General features: G+C 37.1%; 1 protein-coding gene across 1 annotated transcript in view; it reads left to right on the top strand.

Moving 5' to 3' along the window:
- SLC25A21 (solute carrier family 25 member 21) overlaps window positions 1-25201 on the top strand; it is a 2418593-nt gene that overhangs the window by 920646 nt on the left and 1472746 nt on the right. Inside the window, exon 2 of the mRNA XM_044074218.1 lies at window positions 15251-15334. Coding sequence (XP_043930153.1) covers window positions 15251-15334 — 84 coding nt within the window. The remainder of the gene's footprint in view (window positions 1-15250; window positions 15335-25201) is intronic.

Below are 25201 nucleotides of genomic sequence, written 5' to 3'. Positions count from 1 at the left end.
TGTTTTAAAGCAGACCCATATGTGTATATATATATATATATATATATATATATATACATATATACATATATATATATATATATATATATATATATATATATATACATATATATATATATATATATACTACTTTTTATCAAAACTAGGTGAAAATGTGAAAATCAACTTATCTAAACCAGAAAAAAATAGAACAGAACAAATGTTTTTGTTCAGTGCAAAAATGATTTATTTTTTACTGGTATGAGTTTCTTATAGATATATAAGTAACATTACAGTATGCTTTATTACAGTGAGTTGAACTGTGTGCACTGGTGGTATACTTCGTGTTTTTTCACTTTTCTTCCACAGTAGTGCAACTGTAACTGTTATATACGTTATATATAACTTAGGGGATGTGGGAGGTGCCAAAGAGGCTGCAAAAAACATTTATTCTGTTTTTTTTTTTATTTGCTAGTTTAGATATGTTGATTTTCAGTAAGCTTATTTTCTCTTAATTAATTTTCATCGAGCTGAATTTAGATAAAATGAAATTCACCTATGTGTGTGTGTGTGTGTGTGTGTGTGTGTGTGTGTGTGTGTGTATATATATATATATATATATATATATATATATATATATATATATATATATACACACATATATATCTATATATATATATATCTATATATATATATATATATATATATATATATATATATATATATATATTTATATAGATCCCATTCAGAAGCTTGACTTTTCAAAAAGTTGAATTTCAAATGGTCAGGACCATATGATTGACATCAGAACACTATGTTTTTGCAGGGGGGAAGCCCCCTGCACCCCCTGCATATTATATATACTAACTCTGAGATTGCACTACAGTGGAGAAAATGGTAAATTCCCCAATCCCCACTGTACTGCAATCTCCATTCAAAAGCTTTTTGAAAAGTCGATTATATGGTCTTGACCATATGGGGTTTGACTTTCTGAATGGGACCCATATATATATATATATATATATATATATATATATATATATATATATATATGTACATCTATATCTGTCTGTCTCTCTCTCTGTATATATATATATATATAAATATATATATATATATATATATATATATATATATATATATATATACATACATACATATATATCTATATATATATATATATATGTATGGGTCTATTTCAAATGCTCGACGTTGCAGAACATTCAAGCACACATCATCGAGGATGAAATGATCAATGTTCTACAACATCATACATGAAAGTAGACTAAATTAAAAAAGATCAAAACTCTGCTTGCACGTTTTTGCAGCCCCCACATCCTCTGCTGCTTAAATATACCAACTCTGAGATTGCACTATAGTGAAGAGAACGGTAAATTTCCCCGTTGCTTGCCATTCTCTTCACTGTAGTCGATCTTGGAGTTGGTATATTTTAGTAGCAGCAGGTGAGTGGGTCGCAGCCCCCCATGTGGGGGGTGCATGGGGATTTTCTTCATATCTGCTTTCTAGAGTTTTTTTAATGCTGGCACATTTCTTAAAGTTATTTATTTTTGTAACTTACCACTTTGCAAAAACGTGAAATAAGAAGTTTTCACATGTAATTTTTTTTTTTTTTTTTTTTTTTAGTTCAATATTGCAGAACTTCGATCCTCTGGTCCTCAATGATCAGAGGTTCGATGTTCTGCAATTCGGATACTCTGAAGTGGACCCATATATATATCTATATATATATCTATATATATATATATATATATATATATATATATATATATATATATATACATACATACATACATACATACATAGATAAATAGATATGGGTTTGTTTCTTATACGGGAATGTGTGTTTGGCTGACAGTTGTTTATCTGACAGTTTACAATTGACTAAGCCGTGTACGAAACTGAACAATTACCAGGGTTGGGGAATATGCCCTTGCTCCTGATTTGTGTGATCTTGGAGTTAGTATATATAATTTTGCCCATCCTGCAAAAAATTACTTTTTCTGTTTTTTTTTTTTTGTTTGTTTGTTTTTTTTTTTACAGTTACATTTTGTATGTGATAAGGCTGTTTCTTTGTGCATAAATAGTTGCTTGTTGACATGGGCATTTTTGATGTTCTTCTTCAACATGTCAGCATTAAGTGTATTTGACGTATACCATAGCAAACCAATTTAATAACCACTTCATTGAAACCATAGCCTCACTAATCATCCACAAAAGCCTTTTCTTGTCCCTTCCAGTAACACAACCAAACTGCACCAACCAAAACAAGCTCACTTTCAAGCCTGTACACACATTGTTCATTAAGACACAGCTCCTTAAACTAAAGCCCTGTCCCACACAGTCTTAACTGCAGAAGGTCTAAAATGTCAGCTGATGCAGTAGCATATCTAGTCTCCATTCTTATAAACAAATCTATCACTGATTGTTACATACCAGTGATGTGAAAAAAAATCTCATATTCTACCTCTCCACAAAGGATTCCTCTCTACTGACGTATCAGACTATAGACTCATAGCCCTTCTGTCTCCCAGTGTAAAATCCATAAGAAGTGCATTCAGTCACAACTACTCTAGTATGTCACTGAAAATAAGACTCTGTCTTAAACCCAACATGGATTTCGCCATCATAGTAGCACCTCTACTGAAAAATTCATGTAAACTTGTATCTGCCCTGTTCCTAGACCTCCCAAAAGCCTTTGACATGGTATGACATCAGAAACTCCTGCAAAAACTGTCCTGTATAGATCTTGCTAACTCATCTGTTACCTGGCTCCAGTGTTACCTTGGGAACAGGTCACAGGCTGTTAAATGGCTAAATGATATTTCTTCCTTCTACCCTGTACCTGTATGAGTGTTACAGGTCTCCATCTTAGGACCTCTGTTGTTTAATATATTTATAGGTTCATAGGTTCATAGGTAGGTACTAGGCTATCTGTCCGAAGGCATTTATAAGCCTAGCCAGAATGTGTTGGCTTTTGCCTCCCCTTTAGATTAGTTCCCTGTACCTGTGTCCAGCAGAGCCACAGAAGTGATCCTCGGGGTAAACTTTCTGTTTCCCATCCACGTGTCAAGGTTTCTCTTGAAGAGTGTTAGTGAGGAGCTCTGCCTAATGTATGTTGGAATCTTGTTCCAAAGCATGGGAAGTCTCTGGGACAGGAATCTATCCGTCCATCACATCCTATTTATTGTTGTGGTGAGGTTTAGATCCCTAGAGCATGTGGCTCAAGGGGATATGGTTTTCTTTAGGTGGAGCATGTCCATTAATTCTGGGTTGGACATGGCCTTGTATGTCAGGCAGAGATCACCTCTGAGTTGGCGGTATGCAAACGAGTACAGCTGGAGTTTCTTCATTCAAGCTGCATAGGGCATCTGTTTGAGGCCAGTGATCCTCTTGGTGAGGTACTTGTGTAGTCTTTCCAGCTGTTGCAGGTGTCTTGTAAGGTACATCCCAAATGGGATGTTGTACTCTATGATGGGTCTGATGAGTGATGACTATAGAGGCACAATGACCTCTTTTGATCTGGATGCGAACACTTTTGGGATTAGGTGGGCCACATAGAAGGATTTTCTAACCACTTTGGCAATGTGATTATCAAAGGAGAGATTGCTATCTACTTGAGTCCCCAGATCCCTTATTACGTCTTCCGTATTTAGGGGACTACCACCTATGTGGTAGTTTGTGGGTACTTTGCTTTTTCCAAAGGGGATCACTATGCACTTTTTGGTATTTAGCTTGAGGCCATGATTTTGACACCAGGTATCCATCTCAGTGAGACCTTTTTGGAGGATGTCTGTGTCAGTCATAGAGACAGAGTTATAGCCCCTAGTTTTCAGTCATCTGCGAACTTGGTTAGCCATGGTCCTCCTGTGTTTGCCTGTACCTCTGAGAAATATATGTCGAACAGGAGGTTCCTAGGACTGAGCCCTGGGGAACACCACTTGTAACTGGTTTAGAGTTGGACCTAGCTGCTGCAACTCTCACCATGTGGATTCTGTCCGTGAGCCAGTTGGCAAGCCATCTTGTGACGTAGGGGTTTATGTTCAGGCTGGTGAGCTTGTCTGTAATACCAGAATGGGGAATGGTGTTGAAGACCTTTGTGAGGTCTAGATAGGCTGTGTGTACCACCTTTCCCTCATCTATAGCCTTGGTAACTGTCTTAAAGAAGCTCACCGGGTTTAGTAGGCATGATCTGCCCTTAACAAAGCCGAACTAGGTAGGGTCCAGTGTTTGGAGTTTCCCAATGTCTCTGTTAATGAGTTCCATGATGATGCGCACCATAGCCTTGCAGACCAAGCTATTCAGGCTTATAGGGTGCTAGTTCCCAGGGTCTGTTGTGGCTCTACCTTTGTGGAGTGGAATAACCATTGCTGTGCACCACTCTATGGGTATGTAGCCTGTGGAGAGGCTAAGTTTGAACAGTGTGTTAAAGTGAGGGGTTAATTCATCTTTGAGCTCATGTAGGACACAGCCTGGGACACTGTATGGTCCCATTGATGCTGTGTTTTTGGCTTTGGATAGGGCTGTTTTAACCTGAGTGCCTGTGCTTTCAGGGGCTCTAAATTCTTTTGGTATGGTTATGAGCCCTTTTGGGGATGAGAGGGGGGGTGAAGTTTGCACTGAACCTGTCTGCCAGGATGTTGGTGATATTGGTCAGTTCAGTGTATTTTGTGCCATTCTGCACTAACTCTGAGCAGATCTGAGCATTGCCACTTAAATTCTTGACATAGCTAAAGAATGCCTTGTGGTTATCTTTGGAGTCCTTGGCAATTTTTCTTTCGAAGCTCGCCTTGGATGATTTTATGAGGGATCGTAGTTTCTTGCTGATACTGATCAGGGATGTCTTCCCTTCCTGGGATTTTACTCTTTTCTGTACTAGATTCCTCCTTCTATTATATAGCTTGTTTATGGAAGGGGTCCACCAGACTGGTTTCCTTTTCTTGGAGGGGTGAGTCTTGGTTTTGCTTGGGATAGCACAATCTATGCATTTTTGTAGGTGCCCGTAGAATGCATTAGTAAAGGATTTTGCAGCTTGGACAGCATTATCCTTTAGCGTGGGGGCTTTGAAACTTTCCACCTCGGTCTTAAGAAATGTGAGGTTTGCTTTTGAAAATTTTTTACGGTGGTTTCCTTGTCCAGGGGTGGGGGTGGAATGTGGATATCCAGAGTGATTTGTTTATGGTCATATCTAACCAGCAAGGGGATGTCCTCCAGTGTGGAACACCAGTCGCCCATGTTGGTGAAGACCAGGTCCAATATGTTGTCACCGCTGGTGGGAGTGTTGACCAGTTAATCCAGGGCGTTTGAGTTTTTAAATTCTAGGAAATGTTGAGCAAGGGAGTTAGTACTTGAGTAGTTCTCCCAGTTAATGTTTGGGTAATTGAAATCACCCAATATTAGGGTGTTTGGTAGGACCTTTATGTTTCCCAGTGTTGCCAGAAATGTGGAATGGGGGCCCTGGGACATGGTGGGTGATCTGTAGCAAGCTACAATTTGAATTGCAGTTTTGCCCATTGTTAGTTGCACGTGGATGATCTCTGAAGCATCGTGCTGTGCCACTAACCTGGAGGTGTGGGTATCCTTGATGACTATGGATATGCCCCCGCCTTTTGTATTTGGTTTGGGTTCTGTGGCCGAAATGTATGATATGAGTTGTAGCCTAGTAGTGTTGGGTTGCTCTCTGGAGCCTTAAACCAGGTTTCTGTTACTGCACATATATCGATTTGCTCCATACTGAGGAGTGCCTGGAGTTTGTGCATTTTGAGGTTTGGACTTCTGGCACTGAGTAACATTACCCTCAGTTTTTTGTTACTTGTGCTTTTTACGGTGGTGGGTTTGCCTTTTGAGCCTTGCCTAAAAAAGGCACTATGGGGGGTGGGGGGTGGCAAGAGCCTTGGCCAGTATTCAAATGCCTAACGGTGACAGGTGCAACCCGTCTCTAGCAAAGCAGCGTGGCTTGTTGAGCATGTCATCCCAGGTGGACAGACACTGGATCCCATTTGAATGACACCAGAAACTTAGCCAATTGTTGAAATTGATAATTCTTTCTTTATACCATGGTATCATTTTTGGTGAGGGAAGGATTCTACTCAGGGTCAGGGTCATACCGGCCTGGGCTACATGATCAGAGAGCACTTCCATGTCTCTTTTCATGTAGTCCAGGGTGGTACGGTCCCAGGTCATTCACACTAACATGGACAATGCCATAGTCGTATTTGTACTTGTTCTGGAGTGACCTGAGTGCTTGTGTTATGTGGCGGATCCTGGCACCGACAGGCAGCTAACAGTAACCTTCTCCTTATTCAGCCTAGTAAGTGGGATGTCAGTGTGCCTGACTATAGAGTCACCTATTACTAGTGTGTTGGGTATGTTATTTTGCCTTAAGGGCTGTGATTGCGTGGCACACTGGTTTTGTGAAGTATGTGTTTCATGTTGTGTTGGGGGGGTGGAGGTTTCTTGGATGTCTGCTTTGTAGGTCTCTGTTGCTTTTGCAGATTTTTTATTTAGAGCCTCCGAGTATGTTTTTGTGTATTTATGTGCGTTTTTTGCCAGTGCTGGTTTAATGGGTCTGTTTGAGACTGGTAGTGTGATGCAAGTATTTCCCTTCTCCTCTTGACTGTCTGGTCCAGTCTTGGGTTGAGAGAGCTTAGCCTCCAGTTTGGCTTTATAATTGCATCTCTTGCATGTATTAGTTTTTGGTGGTAAGAGGAGAGGGTTGTCTCTGTACATGAGGCAGTTGTAACATTGCCTCAAAATGCCCAGATTCTCCAGTTGGACTGGAGAGTACACCTGAAACTGCCCTTTGGACATGTCTGGATAGGTTACAGTGAACTGTTTTACTGATTGGCTGGTAAGGTCGAATAGAGAGCCTTATCCTTCTGTACAGTATGGGGGGGGGGTCTATTGCTAGGCTTTATAATTGCTTGCTATGAAATATGAGCAAGTGTCTGGCTGAGAAATGAATGGCTTGAGTGCTTAAGTTGAAAGTTTGTCTAATTCCAAGGGAAAAATTGAAGAGGAGACTTTGTGGAGCTGGGAATAGTTATACTTGAGTTAACTGGTGCTGCCCGGCACGCAAAACCGGGCAAATGCTGTTTTTATAGCAGGGAAATGAAAGAGATAGAAATTAGCCCAAAATGGCCAATAAACTACTACTTTCTGGGATGAAACCACTCCTCCAGGGACAGATAATAAACAAACATACTACTGTGGTCCAGTATGCAGATGACTGCACTTTGATCTGCTCATCCCTCAACCTAAACAAGCTGTAACACCTTAACCGAACCCATCCATCCTATCCATTTAAACCTGGCTATCCCATAACCAGCTGCTTCTAAATCCCCCCCAAAAGCAAACTAATTCTGTTTACCCCAAAACAACATAATACTCAAAAGCTATCATTCCCTATTACATCAGCTGACAAAACAAGAATAATACTCACAAACCATACGAAAACTTAAAATTCAACTACCACATAAACCTAGTCATTAAGAAAACTCACAAAAAAGTAGGCTCTGTATAAAAGATAAAACCTTACCTAACAGGCAGCACATGTAAGCACATTTTTGCCTAAACTCACATGTGCATCACCCACCTTCACCAACCTACAATCCACCTAAAGACATAAACTAGAACAAAATTATAATAGTGTCCAAATTTGCAGCAAATCAGAACATACCACTGCATAGCCTTAAGACTGACAAATTGATTAGAGTCACCACCTAACTTTTTCTCAGCTGTAAACCTACCAAAACCGTATTAACAAGCAAGAAACTTGCCCTTCTCTGATAGGCATTATCTCACTTTACAGCCCCAAAAGAATCCTGAGATTAGCATAAAAGCACCATCCTATTATAACTAAATCAAACAATGCAGCAGTGGAGTCACTATACTAAAACTACATCTCAAAGCTATAGAATCCCCCTCCCAAAAAAAAAAAAAAAATCAAACAGACCACTTAAAATCCCTCAAAACCCACTTAAGTCAGCATATATTAAACTCTTGGGTATGTTCTTGTACCTCCTGGGGTTAACCTTCAGTTTTTCAAACTATTCAGTAACCTTTTCATTCACATTGCTTTTCACTTTCTCTGCTACTATACGTTTAAGGTTTTCAGCTGTTATTCTGCTATGATTATATCAACAACCACTACTGTGATTTATGTCCTGAAAGAACTGATTCTGCTTTAGCTGCTTATTTGAACAATCTGTGTCATTGCTGAATTTATTTTTTCCGCTGCTGTATTATAAAATGCTATGCAACTTGACTTTATAATTTGCTGTAACATTCACATCAAACTATATTGTACTAGAGATAAAGTGAATATGTTGTTTTATAAAATGTCTTAAAATTTGTTTTAACATAATTGCTGGAGGTTTTCTCCTTGGGACTGTGATGAAATGAGATTTATCTCAGTAGACTTTCCCAGTAACCAAGTGCAATAAATGAAATAAAAATTAAAAAAAAAACACTTAATAATAAAAAAAAAAAAAAAAATTGCATTAATGTTCTCTATTTTGACTTCTTAATTGATGGGCTATACTCATTGTGTCTGCTGCAATGCTTGTTTATTAAAGGAATTAAAAAAAAACTGCCTCTTAACTTTTGAATTGCTGAATGTTATGTTTGCATATCTTCCCTGCACCTTATTAAGATTGACATCTGCTTTAATTTGTCTTTCTTTGGTTCCTAACATACCTATTAGTGTTTTATACCGTTTCTTGACTGAAATGCTAAACTTTCATAGGCTTTTATCTTTGGTACTTTGGTTGTTTAGTTTGCTTCCTTCAACTTTAATTAGTTTTGTAGTTGTCTGTGTTGCCAATTTCTTGCTCTTGAATATTATCTGCTGTTTTCTAACTTTTTGTGCCACCACCAAGTATTTCATTCACTTTATCATTTGCATATGTTTTTACAAAGGACTGCTGCTTACAAGATGGGTGTTCTGATACATTATAATACTTTCTTCATATCTGCTTTCCAGAGTTTTTTTTTTTTTAATGCTGCCACATTTGTCAAAAGTTATTTATTTTTGTGATCTTTTCCAGTTTTGACTGTTGAACCGTCAAGAGATTCCAAATTACCCTTTTTTTCATTCCTTCCTTAAAACCCCATATCACCCCTCTTGGATATCCACTTTTTTCCATGCGAATTAGCCTTTCAGACATCTGTCTATGTTGGCTGAGTTTAAGGACTTCCATTCAGCAGTCAGCAGGCATATTAGCCTGTGGTACTGTATCCACAAACACAAATGAGCAGTTCTTCTCATCTCTTCCTCTGCTAGAATGCTTTATACTCCCTGCCAAGCCACACACATCTTCCTCCAGACTTCTGAGTATGTTATCTCTCTATCTATCCATTCATCAGGAGTTTCTTAGGCAGAGGAGCTTCTATGATACCATTCTCCATTGCTGGACAAGACGTCACTTTAATCCCTCTGCTATCACCTTCTCCAGCAAACAAGCTAACTGTTCAAACCCTAAATCGATAGTAATCAGTTATAGCTTCATCTTCCTGTGTCACAGAACTAGTACATTTAATACAATAAACCTTTCAGAAGACCACAGTCCTCATTTTCTTTGGCTTCTCTCAGCTATTAAGTTGACTTTGAATCACTTTTTGCGGTGATGATTTATTCTGGATTAGTTACTTGCTCCAGCTTTTAAATTCTTTCTTCTCCATCCCTTTTGAGCATATAAGGACCTAAACTATTCACTTCTGAGAAGAATGTAATAGTCCCTATCTGAGGCACAGTCCATATAGGGTATCAAGAATAATAATGCTGCTAGATGTGACATCCTGCATAAGCATTCGAGCAGTCCCAGAACTGATTTATACAACTCTGAGCAAGTCATTTAACTATCATTATTCCTGAGCCTCCCTTGATAAGAAGCACTTGTATATAATGGGTCTGGAGGAGAAATACACGAGGACAAAATTGTCCTAGACCACACACAAAAAAAAACAAAACAAAAATTGCTTAATCCAGTTATGTCTACAGTGTATGGATCAATGAGTCGTTAGCAATTTGCACAGCAGAATTTGTCAATTTTTTTTTTTTGGCTGTTGCTCCATTAACTAGCCCTGCTGTTAACACTGTAGACCCATTAGTTTACCCTGAATGAGAAAGATTTATTCTTACTTAGCAACTTACTTCATAAAAATATTCTTGGAGCATCCTTTTTTTTAATGAAGGTGAAATTTTCAAACAGAACAGGGGTTTGGCTATGGCGGCAGCTTGTGCCCCAATATTTGCAAACCTGGTCCTCTCTGCATGGTAACTACAATTTGTGATTAATTCTTCTTCTTTTTGTGAGTATTGCCACCTTTATATTAGATACTTGATGACATATGTATTTTATGGACTAGCAGCCTTGATCAATTACATGAATGTATTCCTTACCTATATAACAGTACCACCTTTTTAAATGTTATATATCTTATACAAGAAGATGATCTTAAGTATCTGGATATATCTATTACCAAAGACAATGAATTTAAACAATAGTTTTCGAAGATGTATCGTAAACCTACTTACTGCAACTTTTTTTTTTTACATTTTAACAACGAACATCCTTTTTTTTTTTTCGAAAGAGAAATATTTTTAAATGACAGTATGTTAGAGCAGCTCGTATGACCTCCCAAATAAGTGATTTTTTATAAGAATGTAATTTTTTAAGGAATGTTTTTACAGAGAGGATACCCTGTATCAGTTATAGAGGATGTACAAAATGAAGTAATGAATGGGTGGGAAATAAAATGCATGCCAATAATTAATGATAGTGACACTCACAATATATCTACAGGAGTCAACACTACCACCCATCCAGATCATAAAGGGGGGAGGAATTATACTAAAGCTCTATGTCTAAAATTTAACCAGGATACCAATGTTATTAAAGAGTTGATTTATAAATACTGGAATATGTTAAAACAGCTACCTGTGGCTTTAAATATGTTTAATGAACCTTCTAATATCACCTTTAGAAAAGGAAGATCATTAAAAAATATATATGAAAATAATAAAGTAGTAGTAGGGGGGACAATCATATGTAAGGAAGGGTACATATAAATGCAAGGCAAGCAAACAGTGCCCATACATTGGTAATGCTGAAAGCTTTACTTTGCAATCTAGGGGAAGGCATACACATCTGGATAAATACTATAACTGTAACAGTAAGAGAGTTATACATATTGCAATTTGTAAGGATCATTGCTCTTCTGCATAGGGAAAACTGAAAGAGCTCTAAAAAGGTGAACCTACAAGTACTTATCTAAAATTAACAACAAAAATGCACTCTCAAAACATCTAAAAAGATGTCCAAAAGGAGTTTTTAAGTTTTTTGTCCTCAATCAAATTAAAAAAGATGTCAGAGGTGGTCAATGGGAGGACAAACTTGAATACTGAGAATTAATGTGGCAATTATTATTTGAGGCAAATGGAGAACCAGGCTTGAATGAATTATTTGCAGTACTTTAAACTATTTACTTTTCTATAAGGAATGCAAAAAGATTTTTACATTATTTGTAGCACTTTAGTAAAGTAAAAATATCTTTTACAAATGTGTTTTAATGTTCAGTATATGTTGGATGGCATGGTCCTTTAAGATGATGTAAGCAGATTTAATTGACTTCATTTATTTAATTAATTTGGGCCGGATCTGTGTTTACTATATATTGAGTTTTTTTTTTTGTTTGTTTACTGTCCTGATAAAGTCCTAAATGTAATAAGGACGAAAACACTTAACCGTTGTCATTGAATAAACTGTATTTCATTGAATAAACTGTATCTCAACTATTCAGTTGGTATTCTTCACCTTCAGTGGTCATATTTCTTGGCACCTGATATACAGATGTTACTTCTTAAAGGAAGACTGGTCTTTTTTGTGTTTTTTGTGTGTTATTAGGAGTCCTACAGTTCCACCACCACACTTCAATTCTTGGTTACCCCGAGTGAGAGTCCTTATTGTTAGGAGTGGATGGCATCATGCTAGTGCTGGGGGCCAGATTTTTATAATCAAGTCCTGTGCATGCTCAAAGCATCCAGGGGGGTGGCATGTATTGGGATAACACATTGTGAGTACATGACCTTGTGTGTGCATAATCAAATGGTCCAACATGTGATCTCCAGTTTTCACTGGGGATGCTACTGTGGAGTGTGGCCTGGCATATGCACCATCTCTTCCTCATGAGAGAAATGAACCTGCATAGCTGTATTATTCCCCTCCACCCTATTCTTGCTCTGACAGGTGCTCAAGCTGCTAGTCAGACTTGGGTTGCCTAGGTTGTAATCAGGGCTTTATCCCTCTATGTCAGTGGAGATTACATATTTTAAATCCAGAATTTCAAAAGTATAGTATGCCATTGCCCACACAGGTAATGTAAACAATGACATGTGCATACATAACTTTGCAAGCAATTCAGAAACAAAGATGCAGTCCATATTAGTGCATGTGAGCAGGTCTCCGAATCATATATGAGATGTGCACATCAGGAATGGCATACCATTACAACAGCACAGACACAAGGAATACCCTTGTAATATGAGATAATGCTCAACTGCAGAATGCTGTCCTACTATATGAGGCCATAGAATATGGGCTATAAGATCCCTGCCACAGTTCCTGACAATTTACCTGAAACATGTGCATACAGGTAAGTACACATCAATGCAACATCATACTGATGAACATAGAAAACATGATGCACCAGGGGATATGTGAAAAGTAATTTTTCAGTGGCAGTTATTTCAAAAAGGCATATACTATAAAAGCAAGCATTCAATACAAAAATGTAAATATCATTGAAAACTTCAGAAAACTATATCTAGATAAGTCATATATACTAAACCAGCAATGCATGCCTCATGCAACTGTTTAGAGATACGTTTCTAGAAACAGTATAGTATGCCACACCATAAAAAGCTGTACAAATTTAATACATGATAAGGATTTCTTGGCCTTTCTAATATTACCTGGAAGAGGGTGTCTGTCTGTGGTCTTCCCTGATGTCCTGAGGCTGAAGCATTGGACTGTGTGACCTGATGAATGAAATATATGTGTTGCCTGTGATTGAGGAGGAGGAACCATTCCCACTGCACAACATACTGGGGAAGGTTAGGCAGTGGTGTACTGGGACTGATCACTGGCACCAGCTGCCATGGATACAGGCTGCTGGGCACATAATGCATTTGGGTGCCATGTGATATTGATAATGTTGTAGTCTCAGTGCATGTCATAGAACCCTGCTGCCAACCCATGCAGTAACACCACAGGATCAGGGCACCAGGTAGTTGCCAGACACCTCATTGTAATGCCCTGTGATCCCCTGAACACCATGTACACCTGCATATGTGCCTACCAGGATTTTCTGTATCCAGCCCAGAGGCCAGACAGCTTGGCACACACCCATATGGATTGAATACTGCAGGTGCTGGGACTCCTTGTTCTGCACTGGGTGTGCAACACAGAACACAAATTAAAAGAAATGTGCAGTACAGTTCTAGTGGTACACCATACAGAATAAAGAGTACTGTGTAAGGCTTTCAATTTAACTTGATTATTCCCCTCCTGATTACTGGTATTTCTGGTATGATTATATCCTAATCGGTACTGACCACACTTCTTCCTGTGATGTTTGTTGCTGCTCCTGCTCACTCCCTTTGAACATCAGTAATACTTTCCTTGTATCATTCATTTTGTATGTGCACTGCAGTTCAGCTTATTACTTCTCATATCCCCGCCTGCTTTCCTACTTCACATTTTCCCAGTTATTACATCTCCCCCTTGTTGAAGCATCTCCCATGTACTCCTGTTTGGCCCAAAGAAACTCTTCTAAATCTCTCATATATCTCTTGTCTAGAGGTTGGTTTCAGGTGTTTGCTTTTGACCATTCCAGTGCAAATAGTCTATATCAATACTGGGTTATTTTTGAATTTTAACTTTTCATTGCATACGCAGTTTTTATCCAGATTAATATCAATCTCAAGTTGTGATTAGATATGCATGTTATTATATGAATGGTCTGTAGTGTCCTTAAATTATGATTTTTAAATTAATTTTCTGCCCCAGATAATTGAATAAAAATATTAATATCTTTGAATTTGTAATGATGTCATCTTGGTGTTTGGAGACTTTTGTGATTACATCACTAAGCATACATTGGTTACCATTGCCAGCAAGGATTCCTTTTACCTGCTAACTTTGTTCATGACACAGGCTAGTTTGATGTTCAGCTATTATGCATGGTGGTGGTGCTACCTAACAAACAATAATAAAAGAGCAAATACAAGTCAAGACATTTGAACATCTAGGTGCAGATGTCTCCAAAGTCTGGTAAGATACTGCACTTGATCTTTGCCAAAAGGCTGAGAATTCCTGGCCCATTATAAACAACAGGTGTGGGCTAGAAGGAACTAAAAATGATCTAGTCTACTAGGAATAGTTTAGCAGTTGTACTTAAGTCTAATAAAACACTACAGGGCTTATGGAAGCTTGAACTCCTGTTGTTCCACTTAGTACAGCATGATTGGTGACATGATAGTGCATCTTAAGAGTAAATCAGAGGCAATACTTATTCTTAGGACAGTAGTGTAAATCTGAGATTATGCAGCATTTTATACTTTGGACTTCTCCTTTTTTCCTGGTCTCATGAAAATATCAGATTGTTAGGATTTTAATGCCATTTGCTCTTAAAGTAAAAGGTTTCCATATGGTAAATAATGACTTAATCAGATCAGGAGAACTAAAACTTAGTCAGTCAGACAGAGAATGTATGTACTTGAAGGTATTCCAGCCGAGACGTCAGAGAGTGAAGAGAGTGAAGAGAGTGAATAAAATACTTTTAGATTCTACTGGGTTACTGGTCTTTTGGTTGTTTATTTTATTTTATTTTGTTTTAGTTGTGTATTATCAATGTGTGTGCTACTAGCTTTGATTTGAAATGCTTTGCACACTACATTTAATATGCTTGCATTACTGTTTCTTGTGACCAACACAAAACCCAGCTGAAATTCTAATCTAGGAACCCAAAAAGGCCACATATAGCTAGTACAGCTAAAAAACACATACAGTTTAATTCAAAACAAAAATTGGTTAAGCGCTTTCATCCCTAAAACTTAAGACTTCATCAGAATGTGCTCATCTGGGTTTTGTATTGATTGGTTACTGGATTTTATGTTACAAAGGTGTTTCTTTTGGCTGAGTTATTTATTGTTTCTTGTGACTTCTATTAAGGTACGGCTTTATTTTAATAGGTTTCAGATTCAAAGAGGAGCAACCGATCCTACTGCTTATAAGAGCCTTGCGCACTGCTTCAGAACTATATTTGTCAGTGAGGGGTATGTATTTATAATAATCTTCTAATGTCTAGCACTTTTTATAGACATAAGTTTAACTGGGTAATACAAGGTTCTTTATGGAACTATGAAACTCAACCTTTTGAATAAAATCATGTAGACTACAGCTGCTCAAAATCAGATTAAATTGTATTTGAAAAAAAAAGTCAGTCTTTAAGTCCTCAAAACACTTCATTCACTTCAGTGCACCTGAGTGCTTTTAGTATTCATATTGTATGTAAATGTGATGAAAAGACACTTTGTGACAATGCCAAGCAACAACTCTGTTTGACCTGAACTGAAGAGTTTCTCTGTATTTTTTAACAAAACACTGCAAACAATAAACTAAAACAGAACTATGCATATGTTTAAAGATAAACTAAGTGGAAACTAAGAGTAAGCTGCAGTATATCTGGCAATGGAACAAAACAGAAAGTTGTAGTGATTCAAGCTGAAAAATAAAATATTATTGAATTAAATATTTCAGAACTTATGTTTGGCTTGTTGGATAGCTATCCATATCCATGAAAAAATCACCAAAGGCCCACATACCTTCAGACTTTGCATATTAACTCCATGGTTGCACCAACCTGAAGAAGGAGGAAATCACTCCAAAAAGGGTATCATTGCTCTTGCACACTTAAAAGTCTCACTGACAATGTTTTTCTGTGGAGGGAATCCACTCCACAGTATTGAGCCTGTGGCAGTTGACACTTGAGAAATCGAACGTAGTCTAGCAGTTAGGTAACCTATTTCAGATATATGTTTTGTTAAAATATTCATACTTTATTGGAGCTGTGTTGTCATATTTCATGAAAAAGCCTTCTGTCAAGTAACAAATGCATTTGAAGGGACAGGTATATCTTGCTGAAAATACCGCTGCTGTGAAACAGGCTCTCCATTCACATAAAAAAAAGTTTATCCGTGTCCATATTCAAGTGCAACTTAGATATATGGATGAGAAACTGAAAATTTACCCCAGGAGTGTCCCCTGTACTATAATGGACATAGGCATTTCCTAAATGCTTTATGTTATGCATTGGGTCCCCTAAAATTATCAATGGTGTGATCCCAGTTATTCTCATTAGGGGTAGTATATAATAATTGACCATCAAACGGGTAAAGTCAATATCTGTAACTAAATGGGATGGGTTATTTTGAGCACAAAAGGGGAAATTGTCGAGATTTAAAATGGCCCACAAGTCAGCTAGCCTAGTACTTGCCTACAAAGCTGTGAACCCATGGAAATACAATGTATATAGCAAAACAGTGCTAACTTAACATATTCTGATTGTCATTAAGTAAATTAAAGTTTTTGCAGTGGAACAAATATCCTGGACCCCTAATCTTAATTATTCATAATCCGAGATTATGACACTTGAAGTTATGAGCAAGTTTTCTTTTAGCAAGTTTTAATATATCACTTTTTTCATGGAGCAGTAATCTTGCAGATAAAATAATTAAGCATTAGGAGTGTAGGCAAGATTGCCCTCTAAATGTAGGATACAGAGGAGACTGCCTTCCCATACACTAACATGATAATATAAAAGTGTAGTCATATTTCTAATGACAGCTAAAGATTTTCTGCTGTTTTTTCAGTATCTTCACTGCAGTTAATTATATGTGCCTCTAGGTTTGAAGACTTCATTTTCAGCACACCACAGCATTTGACTAGATATGCTTTGGTTTATACAGTTTAAGCTTTAATGCTTTGAGTATTCATAGTGAACTTGCATTACATCAATGTGTGACTTATGCTGATGAGTGGTTGGGACAACTTAAGGATGTATTGACACAGAATACTTAGTCATCATTTATGCTTGTAGGAACACTGATTCATCATTTATGCTGGCAGAATTGAGATTTAGACAAAAATTAAATATTTGGCTTGCATTCAAGAAAAGGTATCCACAGAACAGAGACAGAGGCTAGATGCTGGGCATATTTTAGTCTTATTGATACAGTCTTGCGTAGTACATTTAAAACATATCTAGACACGGGAAAGAGGAGCTGGACTGGGACACATAGCTCAGCATTTATTTATTTTGTCTAACAGGTGCAACATTATGTTATGTATGCCAGTAATTTTCCAAATGTTTTTTTTTTCTATTGTTTTAGACTACTGTCTCAAGTGGTTTAAAATGGTCCATAAATATTTAAACAGTGTATGAAGGATGCACAACCAGCAAGACAAGTTCAGCATGTTCATGGGCCTTCAGTCCCATTTCTGTACCCAGTTTGTATTTGCATTATTTATACCCTGTTGTGCCAGTAGCATTCATAGCTGTATAATTTAGGCTTATGTGGTTCTTTTAAATGTTATCACTCTCTTAAATACATATCATGCCTCATCAAAACAACATCCCATGACACATAACTGGCCTGATTCTCAGTGCAGTGTACAAGAATAACCTTAATAAAGGGAAACAATGGCACAGAAGTAAAGGTTTATTCTAGTGACATGATCCATCTCAGACAAGAACAAAAGTATTCTTTGCAAGGGCTAAACACCTTTGCACTCCACATGTGTGGGTTTGACCCTCACACTCCTCAAATTTTAGTTGAGGGGGATTGTTGCTGCATTTTGCAGCATACCCTACCCCACAAATGTGCTTTATTAGAATTGCATTTTAGTCCTGGAGGTGCAGAGGTGAACCCTTCATAAGGTGGTGCAGGGTTGAATTTTTCTTGCAAATGCTGTCTCTACAGTGTGAGTTTAACATGTATTCAGGCTCCTTAGAATTTCATGAACTTAGTGGAAGTATATAGCTAGCAGACAACAGTGGAGAGGTGAATTATCTCAGCTCCACATGCCCTAAAGTTTATGAATACTTGTTTAGTTGGATTTATTGAGATAGAGTATGCCAGCAATTTAGGGAAATGGGGACATTCTTCCTAGAATACTTCTTTAGTGTGTATAAGAAGAAATTATGGAAGAAATTATCAGAAAAGGTAGAATCTGTCTTGATCAAGACACTAGAGTCCCAAAGATGGCTGGAAAATCAACAGGAGCTGCTCTCTTCACTAGAATCTAAGTTGGACCATCTGTACAATATGGTTAAAATTCAAGAGAAAGTGATTAAGTAACAAACCATACATTAACAGTGGAATTTAAATCCTTTAAAGGGAATGTAGACAATTTGGAAAACAAGCATCCCAGAGGAAATATAGACTTTTGGGTATTCTGTTAGCTGAAAAAAGATTTATTTATTTATTTAATGTATTTATTTATTTATTTATTTATTTATTTCACAGTATTGGTGGACAGTAATGTCCAAAACAGATATGGATTGGGAAACTGAATGGATAGTTAATGTGGGCAAGAGAAGCAGTGTGCCAGGGTGTAATGTAAAGCCAAAACAGGCTATCTGTAAATTACACTTTTTTTTTTGCTTCTAATGATTAGCTGTTAAGTAATGCTTACCTTCTACATAGTATTTGTGTAGACGGATATGTGGTCAGAGTTTCCCAAGACTTTTCTCTGGCTGTATTGTTGAAAAGATTTGTGTATGCCCCAGGTGCACTTGATCTTAAAATGATAGTGGTAAGGTGGTGGTTTGTATATCAAGCTGCCCTGATGGTAGTGATTGATGACCAGAAGAGATACTTTAACTCCTCACCGGAGGCATGGGTCCTAGTCCAAGATTTGCAGAACCTACGGAGATTGAATGAGAGTGCCCCTCAATATGCTTGGAGTGGTATGGAAATGTCAAATGTCATCATATGTCTCCACTTGGAAGAGTATGACTCCCATCAAAGAGATGATTCTGAAGGGTGTCATTAGTCCCTCCACTGATCCTCTGAAAAAGAGTCACATGGAGATCCCAGAGGCTAAATGGATTATTTCAGTGGAGGAAGAGGTATGATCTTCCAAAGTACTTAATGAAATATCTGAAAACAACAAAAAAGTTTTATCTTCATCAAGCCCACAATGACACAGAAGCAGGGAAAATCACACACCCACGATGGGCTGAGGAACTGCTTCGGAAGCAAGTGAAGAAGGATTTCTTCAAGATGGACACAATTAATTTATCACAGGGATCCATCATGCTAAATGAACAGGAGAAGAGAGTCTGGAGTGGGAGCTTCTCAGATCCCTACAACTTACAGACATTTATGTAATATGTTGAAGTTGACCGAAAAGGAATCCGAAAGAGGACTGAAATGAGGGAAGGACCTAAAGCATCTATCACTATGTTTTGAGATACCATAAGTCCTCAAGCTTTTTGATCTCTTTCTTAATTATAAGTGGGACACATATATTTTCATGGTTTTCTGATTAGATTAAGCAATGGACTATTTCTGACTAATGACTGTGAGAAATAACATTAGTTACCATACTTTTGTATTTAATAACTGTTAATTCTTTATTTCCTTTCTACTGCATATCTGTCAAAAAATTTGTTTATAAGAATGTTTAACTGCCATATGTACATTGTGCTTTACAGTGTCAGTAGTGCTACATGTAGCAGAAGGTTCTGGGTTCTATTCCCACACCAGGTCGATGGATTTCTGATATCGCAGTGTAACATAATAGGGGGAGGAGTGCGGCACACCTGAGTGTGTCCTCCTTTAGATGACACATTAAACCAAGGCCCCTCCTGCTTGAGTTGGTGGTAGCTCATGTGGATTTAAAAGATCCCACTCCACCTATTGAAAAGATTAGAGGAAATTCTCTGATACCCTGGCCAAATTTCTCCTATGGTATAAATATTACCTCGGATTTCTCCTGAAAGGCCACTAGTCTAGTTGGACTTACCTGGTCAACAAAGGATAAATAAGGATTAAAAATTAACAACTAAATAAGGAGTGTTTTTAGCACATAGAGAGCTAACTAATGCATTATCTAACTATTCCATTTCTTGTATTGATTTAAAAAAAGATTTTTTATTTTCGAGAAAGTAAACAGACATGCATGGTGTGGAGATTGGGAAGCCTTGTTCCTAAACAAGCAACTACACTGGCAGGTTCATTTGAATGTTGACACCTCCCCAGGTTCATTGAGCACATCTCTATTATATCTGTTTTGAAGCTTAAAGCTGATAGACTGAAGAGTTAATTCATCATGCTGTTTTCACAGTATTTAATGGATGTAGTGTTGGGTTTAATTTTTTTCTGAAGAAGGTCTGGTTAGCAGAACAAAAGTGTTCAGTACATTTCATATCCTTCTATTGGCCCATTCTTTTTTTATAGATGTTATTATTTGAGAATGTTTAGTATATTCTGGTTTGTGGTTTATTGTATTTGGTTATCTGGACACACCATACCCCCACAGCATTTATTTATGGAATCGAAATCCAAACTCCAGCTGTGGATTGAACTGTAATTCTGAGTTCCTGTTTACATTTATTAACATTCCAACATTCTTTACCCAAATGTCTTGCTGTTTCACCTGGAAACAGGCATGTTAACCAGTGGGAAACAATACAGCTTATACCATTAAACCTAGAACATCTCTTGGTGCATTATTAGGTTCTGAATTACTTCATGGGGAAAGGCAGCGCAAAGATATTTCCATTTCTGGCATGACATCTCATGTTATTGGTGATTCATATGCCTTGGATTTTTAGCTTCAGCCTCCAAAGCCCTATAGCAATTTTAACACTTAGACAAGGTCACTTTGTGTGAGACTGATAAGCCTTTCTAACCAAGGCAGCTTACAGAAGCAGAATAATAAATTTGTTAAGAAATTATTTTAAATTAAAAACTTAGGGCTTAATTATTATTTTCCAGCTTGTATTCAACAAAGGCTGTTATGTTAAGGCTTACTTTTTCACAAATTTCCTCATGGGATAAATGAGGATGCAGATTTTATTCTAAGTGTCAGTAAGGAATATTTAGGCATTTTGGAAAGGCATAATAAGATTTCCATTAAGAACTTATGCAAAGAAGTTGATGAATTGCATGGCATAATTAAGAAAGATATTTTGTTTGAAGATAAAAGAGATGACATTTTGTTTAAAAATCTTAAAAAAATGTAGAAAATTACAGAGAAAATAAGGAAAAATTATAAGACGTAGAACAGAATAACAGTATGGTAAAGTTTATTTTGTTGGGAAACACAAGGGTGTCGATGCAAGTTTGTCGACCTCCCTGTTTTGAATGAACACCAGGGTGAGGATCAGGAAAATTCTTCCTCAATTTTAGAACACCAAACACTGAGACGGTCAGAAATTAAGGCAAATAAGGCAAAATCAGGGGCATTCTATAAAAATCATGGACAGATGAATGGTATTATTCAGTGTCATTAGGCAAAATCAGAGACAGTCTATTTATTTATATATTTTTACTGGGAAAGTGCACTGATCCAATTAAGAAAGCAACAAAACATATTTCCAGATACAAGGATATGGTAAAAATCATATATATATATATATATATATATATATATATATATAAACAGATGCACAAATATGCTACAACATTTAGTTCAAGAAACAATTAATGTCAAAACATGGATGAAAAAATAGAATTCTGCTTAGCACAGCTTTATGGATAATATGTAGTTCTCCCTGCATCCTTCTTGAACAGGGGCAATAGGTGCTGATCGTGGAAATAAGTGTAGAACTTGGCTAGACTTGTAAAGGCCCTAGAGCCATTAGCCTAGTAACTTACTAAGATCCTATGAACCTATTACTGAGATGGCTTATGCTACAGGGGTATCAGCGTATTATTATATAGAGAGGTATGAAGACATTAGAAGAGGCAAATGAGAATAGTTGCAATAAAGGATAGCATGTAGAGAAGACAGATAAAAGATGTGAAATGCAATAGTTATGGCCTTTGTACTGCATGTTATGTGCTTGTTTGTCACTGAAATGGAAGCAGTCTTCACAATTGTTTCCACATAAAAAAAATGCAGAATGTATTAGAGTTTGGAGACCAAATTAACCAACAACGTGTAACTGACCTTGTTGTTATATCTTTCGGCTTTTCCCGGTTAGGGGTCGCCACAGTGGAACTTCGGTCTGCTAATGATTGGCAGTAGATTTTTATGTACCGACTTGCCAGGCCTGACGCACAACCTTCAATGAAGGTACACCCATTAACGCACGTCTCCACACAGAAGACGCTTTAGCTGAGAATCGAACAGGACAACGTCTTACTGTGAGGTGACAACGCTACCGCAGCACCACCACCGCAGATCTGCAAATTATACAAAAAAAGTAGTAAAACTAACCAAATCTGAAAATCCTCTCTCTGTACGCCTTTTTCACTCTCATTCACTAGTTAATGAACTTTACTGACCCCAACATGATGCTAGCTCTCCAATAAAGAAACTGAACTTACTGCAGAGTAATAAATGAGGGAGAAGCATGTTATGCTGTGACAGCATACCTCTCAACTGTCTAGATTCTCACAGAATGTCCCGACTCATAATTTTGGTCTGTTCCTCATAAAATTTGTGGTTTTCTGGCAAATCATTGAAGACTGAAGTCACTAAATAGACAGCTAAGGTAAACAACTACTGAGGAAATGCATTTTCAAAATAGATAGGCTACTTTGATTTTGTCAATTTGCATATGATCTGTAAGAAAGCATAATTTCTCCCTGTTATTTGCTCAGAATGGAGAGAATGTTTTTTTTGTTCAAACTCTTTGCATAGATGTTCTGTATGGAATCTTCCTTTGTACCAGCATTTGTTTCTGTTTGAAAAGTTATGCATTCGTGCAACACAAGTCTTATTCAGGAGCCCCATAAACACAGGTTTTAGAACCTCAGTAAAAGTGAATTAAAATTTTTACGTTGTTTGTCTACAAATAAAGAGGTGACATTTTGAAACCTAGTTAGGGAAGGAGAGTGGTCCTGATGGGTGGCATTGAATACAGCTGGAAATTGTTAAATTTGATTGCTAATGATGTAGTTTACTTGGTGGTGTCTTAAAATGAAATACGTGCAACTTATAGGCTAAAAAAACAGTCTTCTAATTATTTATGGAATACCAAAATTTCCTCTGTTGTGCCCTATCATCTAAGTAGGGGGTTCCAAGACAGACAGAACCTTTAGCCATGTTTCTTGATTCAGTACTAAAACCTTTTCTACTGCTTTTCCAGGAGTTTTGAAGGACTCCTCAGATTTCCTCAATAGAATTAGGGATCTTAAGTGGGAGGCGGATGTTTTAGGAACTGAGGATATCAACAACCTCTTTACAGTTGTTCCACAAGAAATTGGCCTTAGTTGATTTAGGGATCAAGTTAGAAATTGCAATAACTTAACTGTGATCAACTATTTGTGTTTATTTAAGGAACTAGTCTTAAAATACAATTTTTTTACTTTTGAGGAAGAGTTCTTTAGACAAACCTCTGGTGTGGGAATGGGGACAGCTTGTGCCCCCCATTTTTGCCATTATCATTTTGTGTTACTGGGAACGTACTTTTTCATTTGAGGGTAAATACAGCCCCTGTTTAAAATCTTGCATGAGAGTTTTGGATAATATTTTTGTTTTTTCATTTGAAATGTGAGTATAGAATTGTTTAATGAGTTTTTATTCACACACTTCTAGAAAGTATTTTAGAATTTGTGTTCGATGTTGAACATGACACTATTCATTTTTTTGGATGTTTGACTATGCAAGAATGTTAAGAGTGGACATTTTAGTTCTAACATTTACAGAAAAGGTATGTGTTCCAATAATTATTTGTACTTTGACAGTGCCCACACTCTAGGTCAGAAAAAAGCAATGTGAAGGGTCAGTTTATTCAGCTTTCCAGATTAGTTTCTGATGATCAGTGTACATACTTAAAAAATATGTTTTTGGCTAGAAGCTATTCCGTCAGTTTATTGGGTGAGCTTCTGTGTTAGTAAGAGTAGGGAGAACTGATGGGTGTGCTCCTATTTAAAAAAAAAACATTTCCTGTTAAAACAAATCTAGGGAACAGTAGATTTGACATGTGTATGATTTTACACCATTATGTTGATACTGGGATGGCTAGATCATTTATTTAAAAGAACTGAAACCTTTTTGTTAAGAGGAATCCTGATTTGGATTGACTTGAAATTACTCCCTGATGTAGTTACAGGTGTTTCTTAACTTGAAAAGTATATTTCAAAATTATTCCAAGAAGTTGCTAAGCACAGGTATTGTGGTAAAGTTGGGGCATGTAGATTTTGTCAGTATATTTTAGAAGGTCTTTAAGTGATGATGCATGGATACCACAAGACTATTACATTCTCGGGTAGCAGGGTGGTACAGTATATCTTACTTTATACTCTGGCTGCCTTTTTCACACTAAGATTGAGAGATGTTTGTATAAACACATTTATTAACATATGGCCAATATCATAAAGCTGAACCTTACTAGTGCATTTTTAAGGCATTCATTTTCTTGTATTAGTTTTAGAATTTATTTTTTATTTTTATTTTGGAGGAAGTGAACAGATGTCCTTGAGGTGTAGATTGGGAGACTGTATTACTAAACAGAACTACACTGACAGGTTCTTTTTTGTACTGACATCTCTGGGCTCAGTGAGCATGCCTCCATTATATCTGTTTTGAAGCTTAAAGCTGATAGGCTGAACCATTAATGCATCATACTGGTTTTGCAATAGTTAATGGATGTATCCATCCATCCATCCATCCATTCACAACAACTTTTTCCCATTTTTTGCATATGGGGTCGTCACTTCTACAGTGACCATAATCTAGAGCCAAGGTGAATACCACCGGGTGGCTAACCCTGCTCACACATGAGGTTAATTTATTCCCAAGAAATTCTGGGTACCAGAAAGAAAGGACTCAGTAAGTTTCATATTTTGCAATTGTACCACTCATTTTTTTGTAGGTTTTTAGAAAACTGTCAAGTCAGTAAGGTCATATATTTACATGGGCAGATAGTTTAACTTTTTTCTGTTTTATTCACCTGTATCTAA

Source organism: Protopterus annectens, chromosome 6.part0, assembly GCF_019279795.1.
Source record: "Protopterus annectens isolate FY-2018-M chromosome 6.part0, PAN1.0, whole genome shotgun sequence".
Lineage (NCBI taxonomy): Eukaryota > Metazoa > Chordata > Ceratodontiformes > Protopteridae > Protopterus > Protopterus annectens.
Note: the sequence above shows the minus strand (reverse complement) of the source record. Positions and strands in the feature narration are given on the sequence as shown.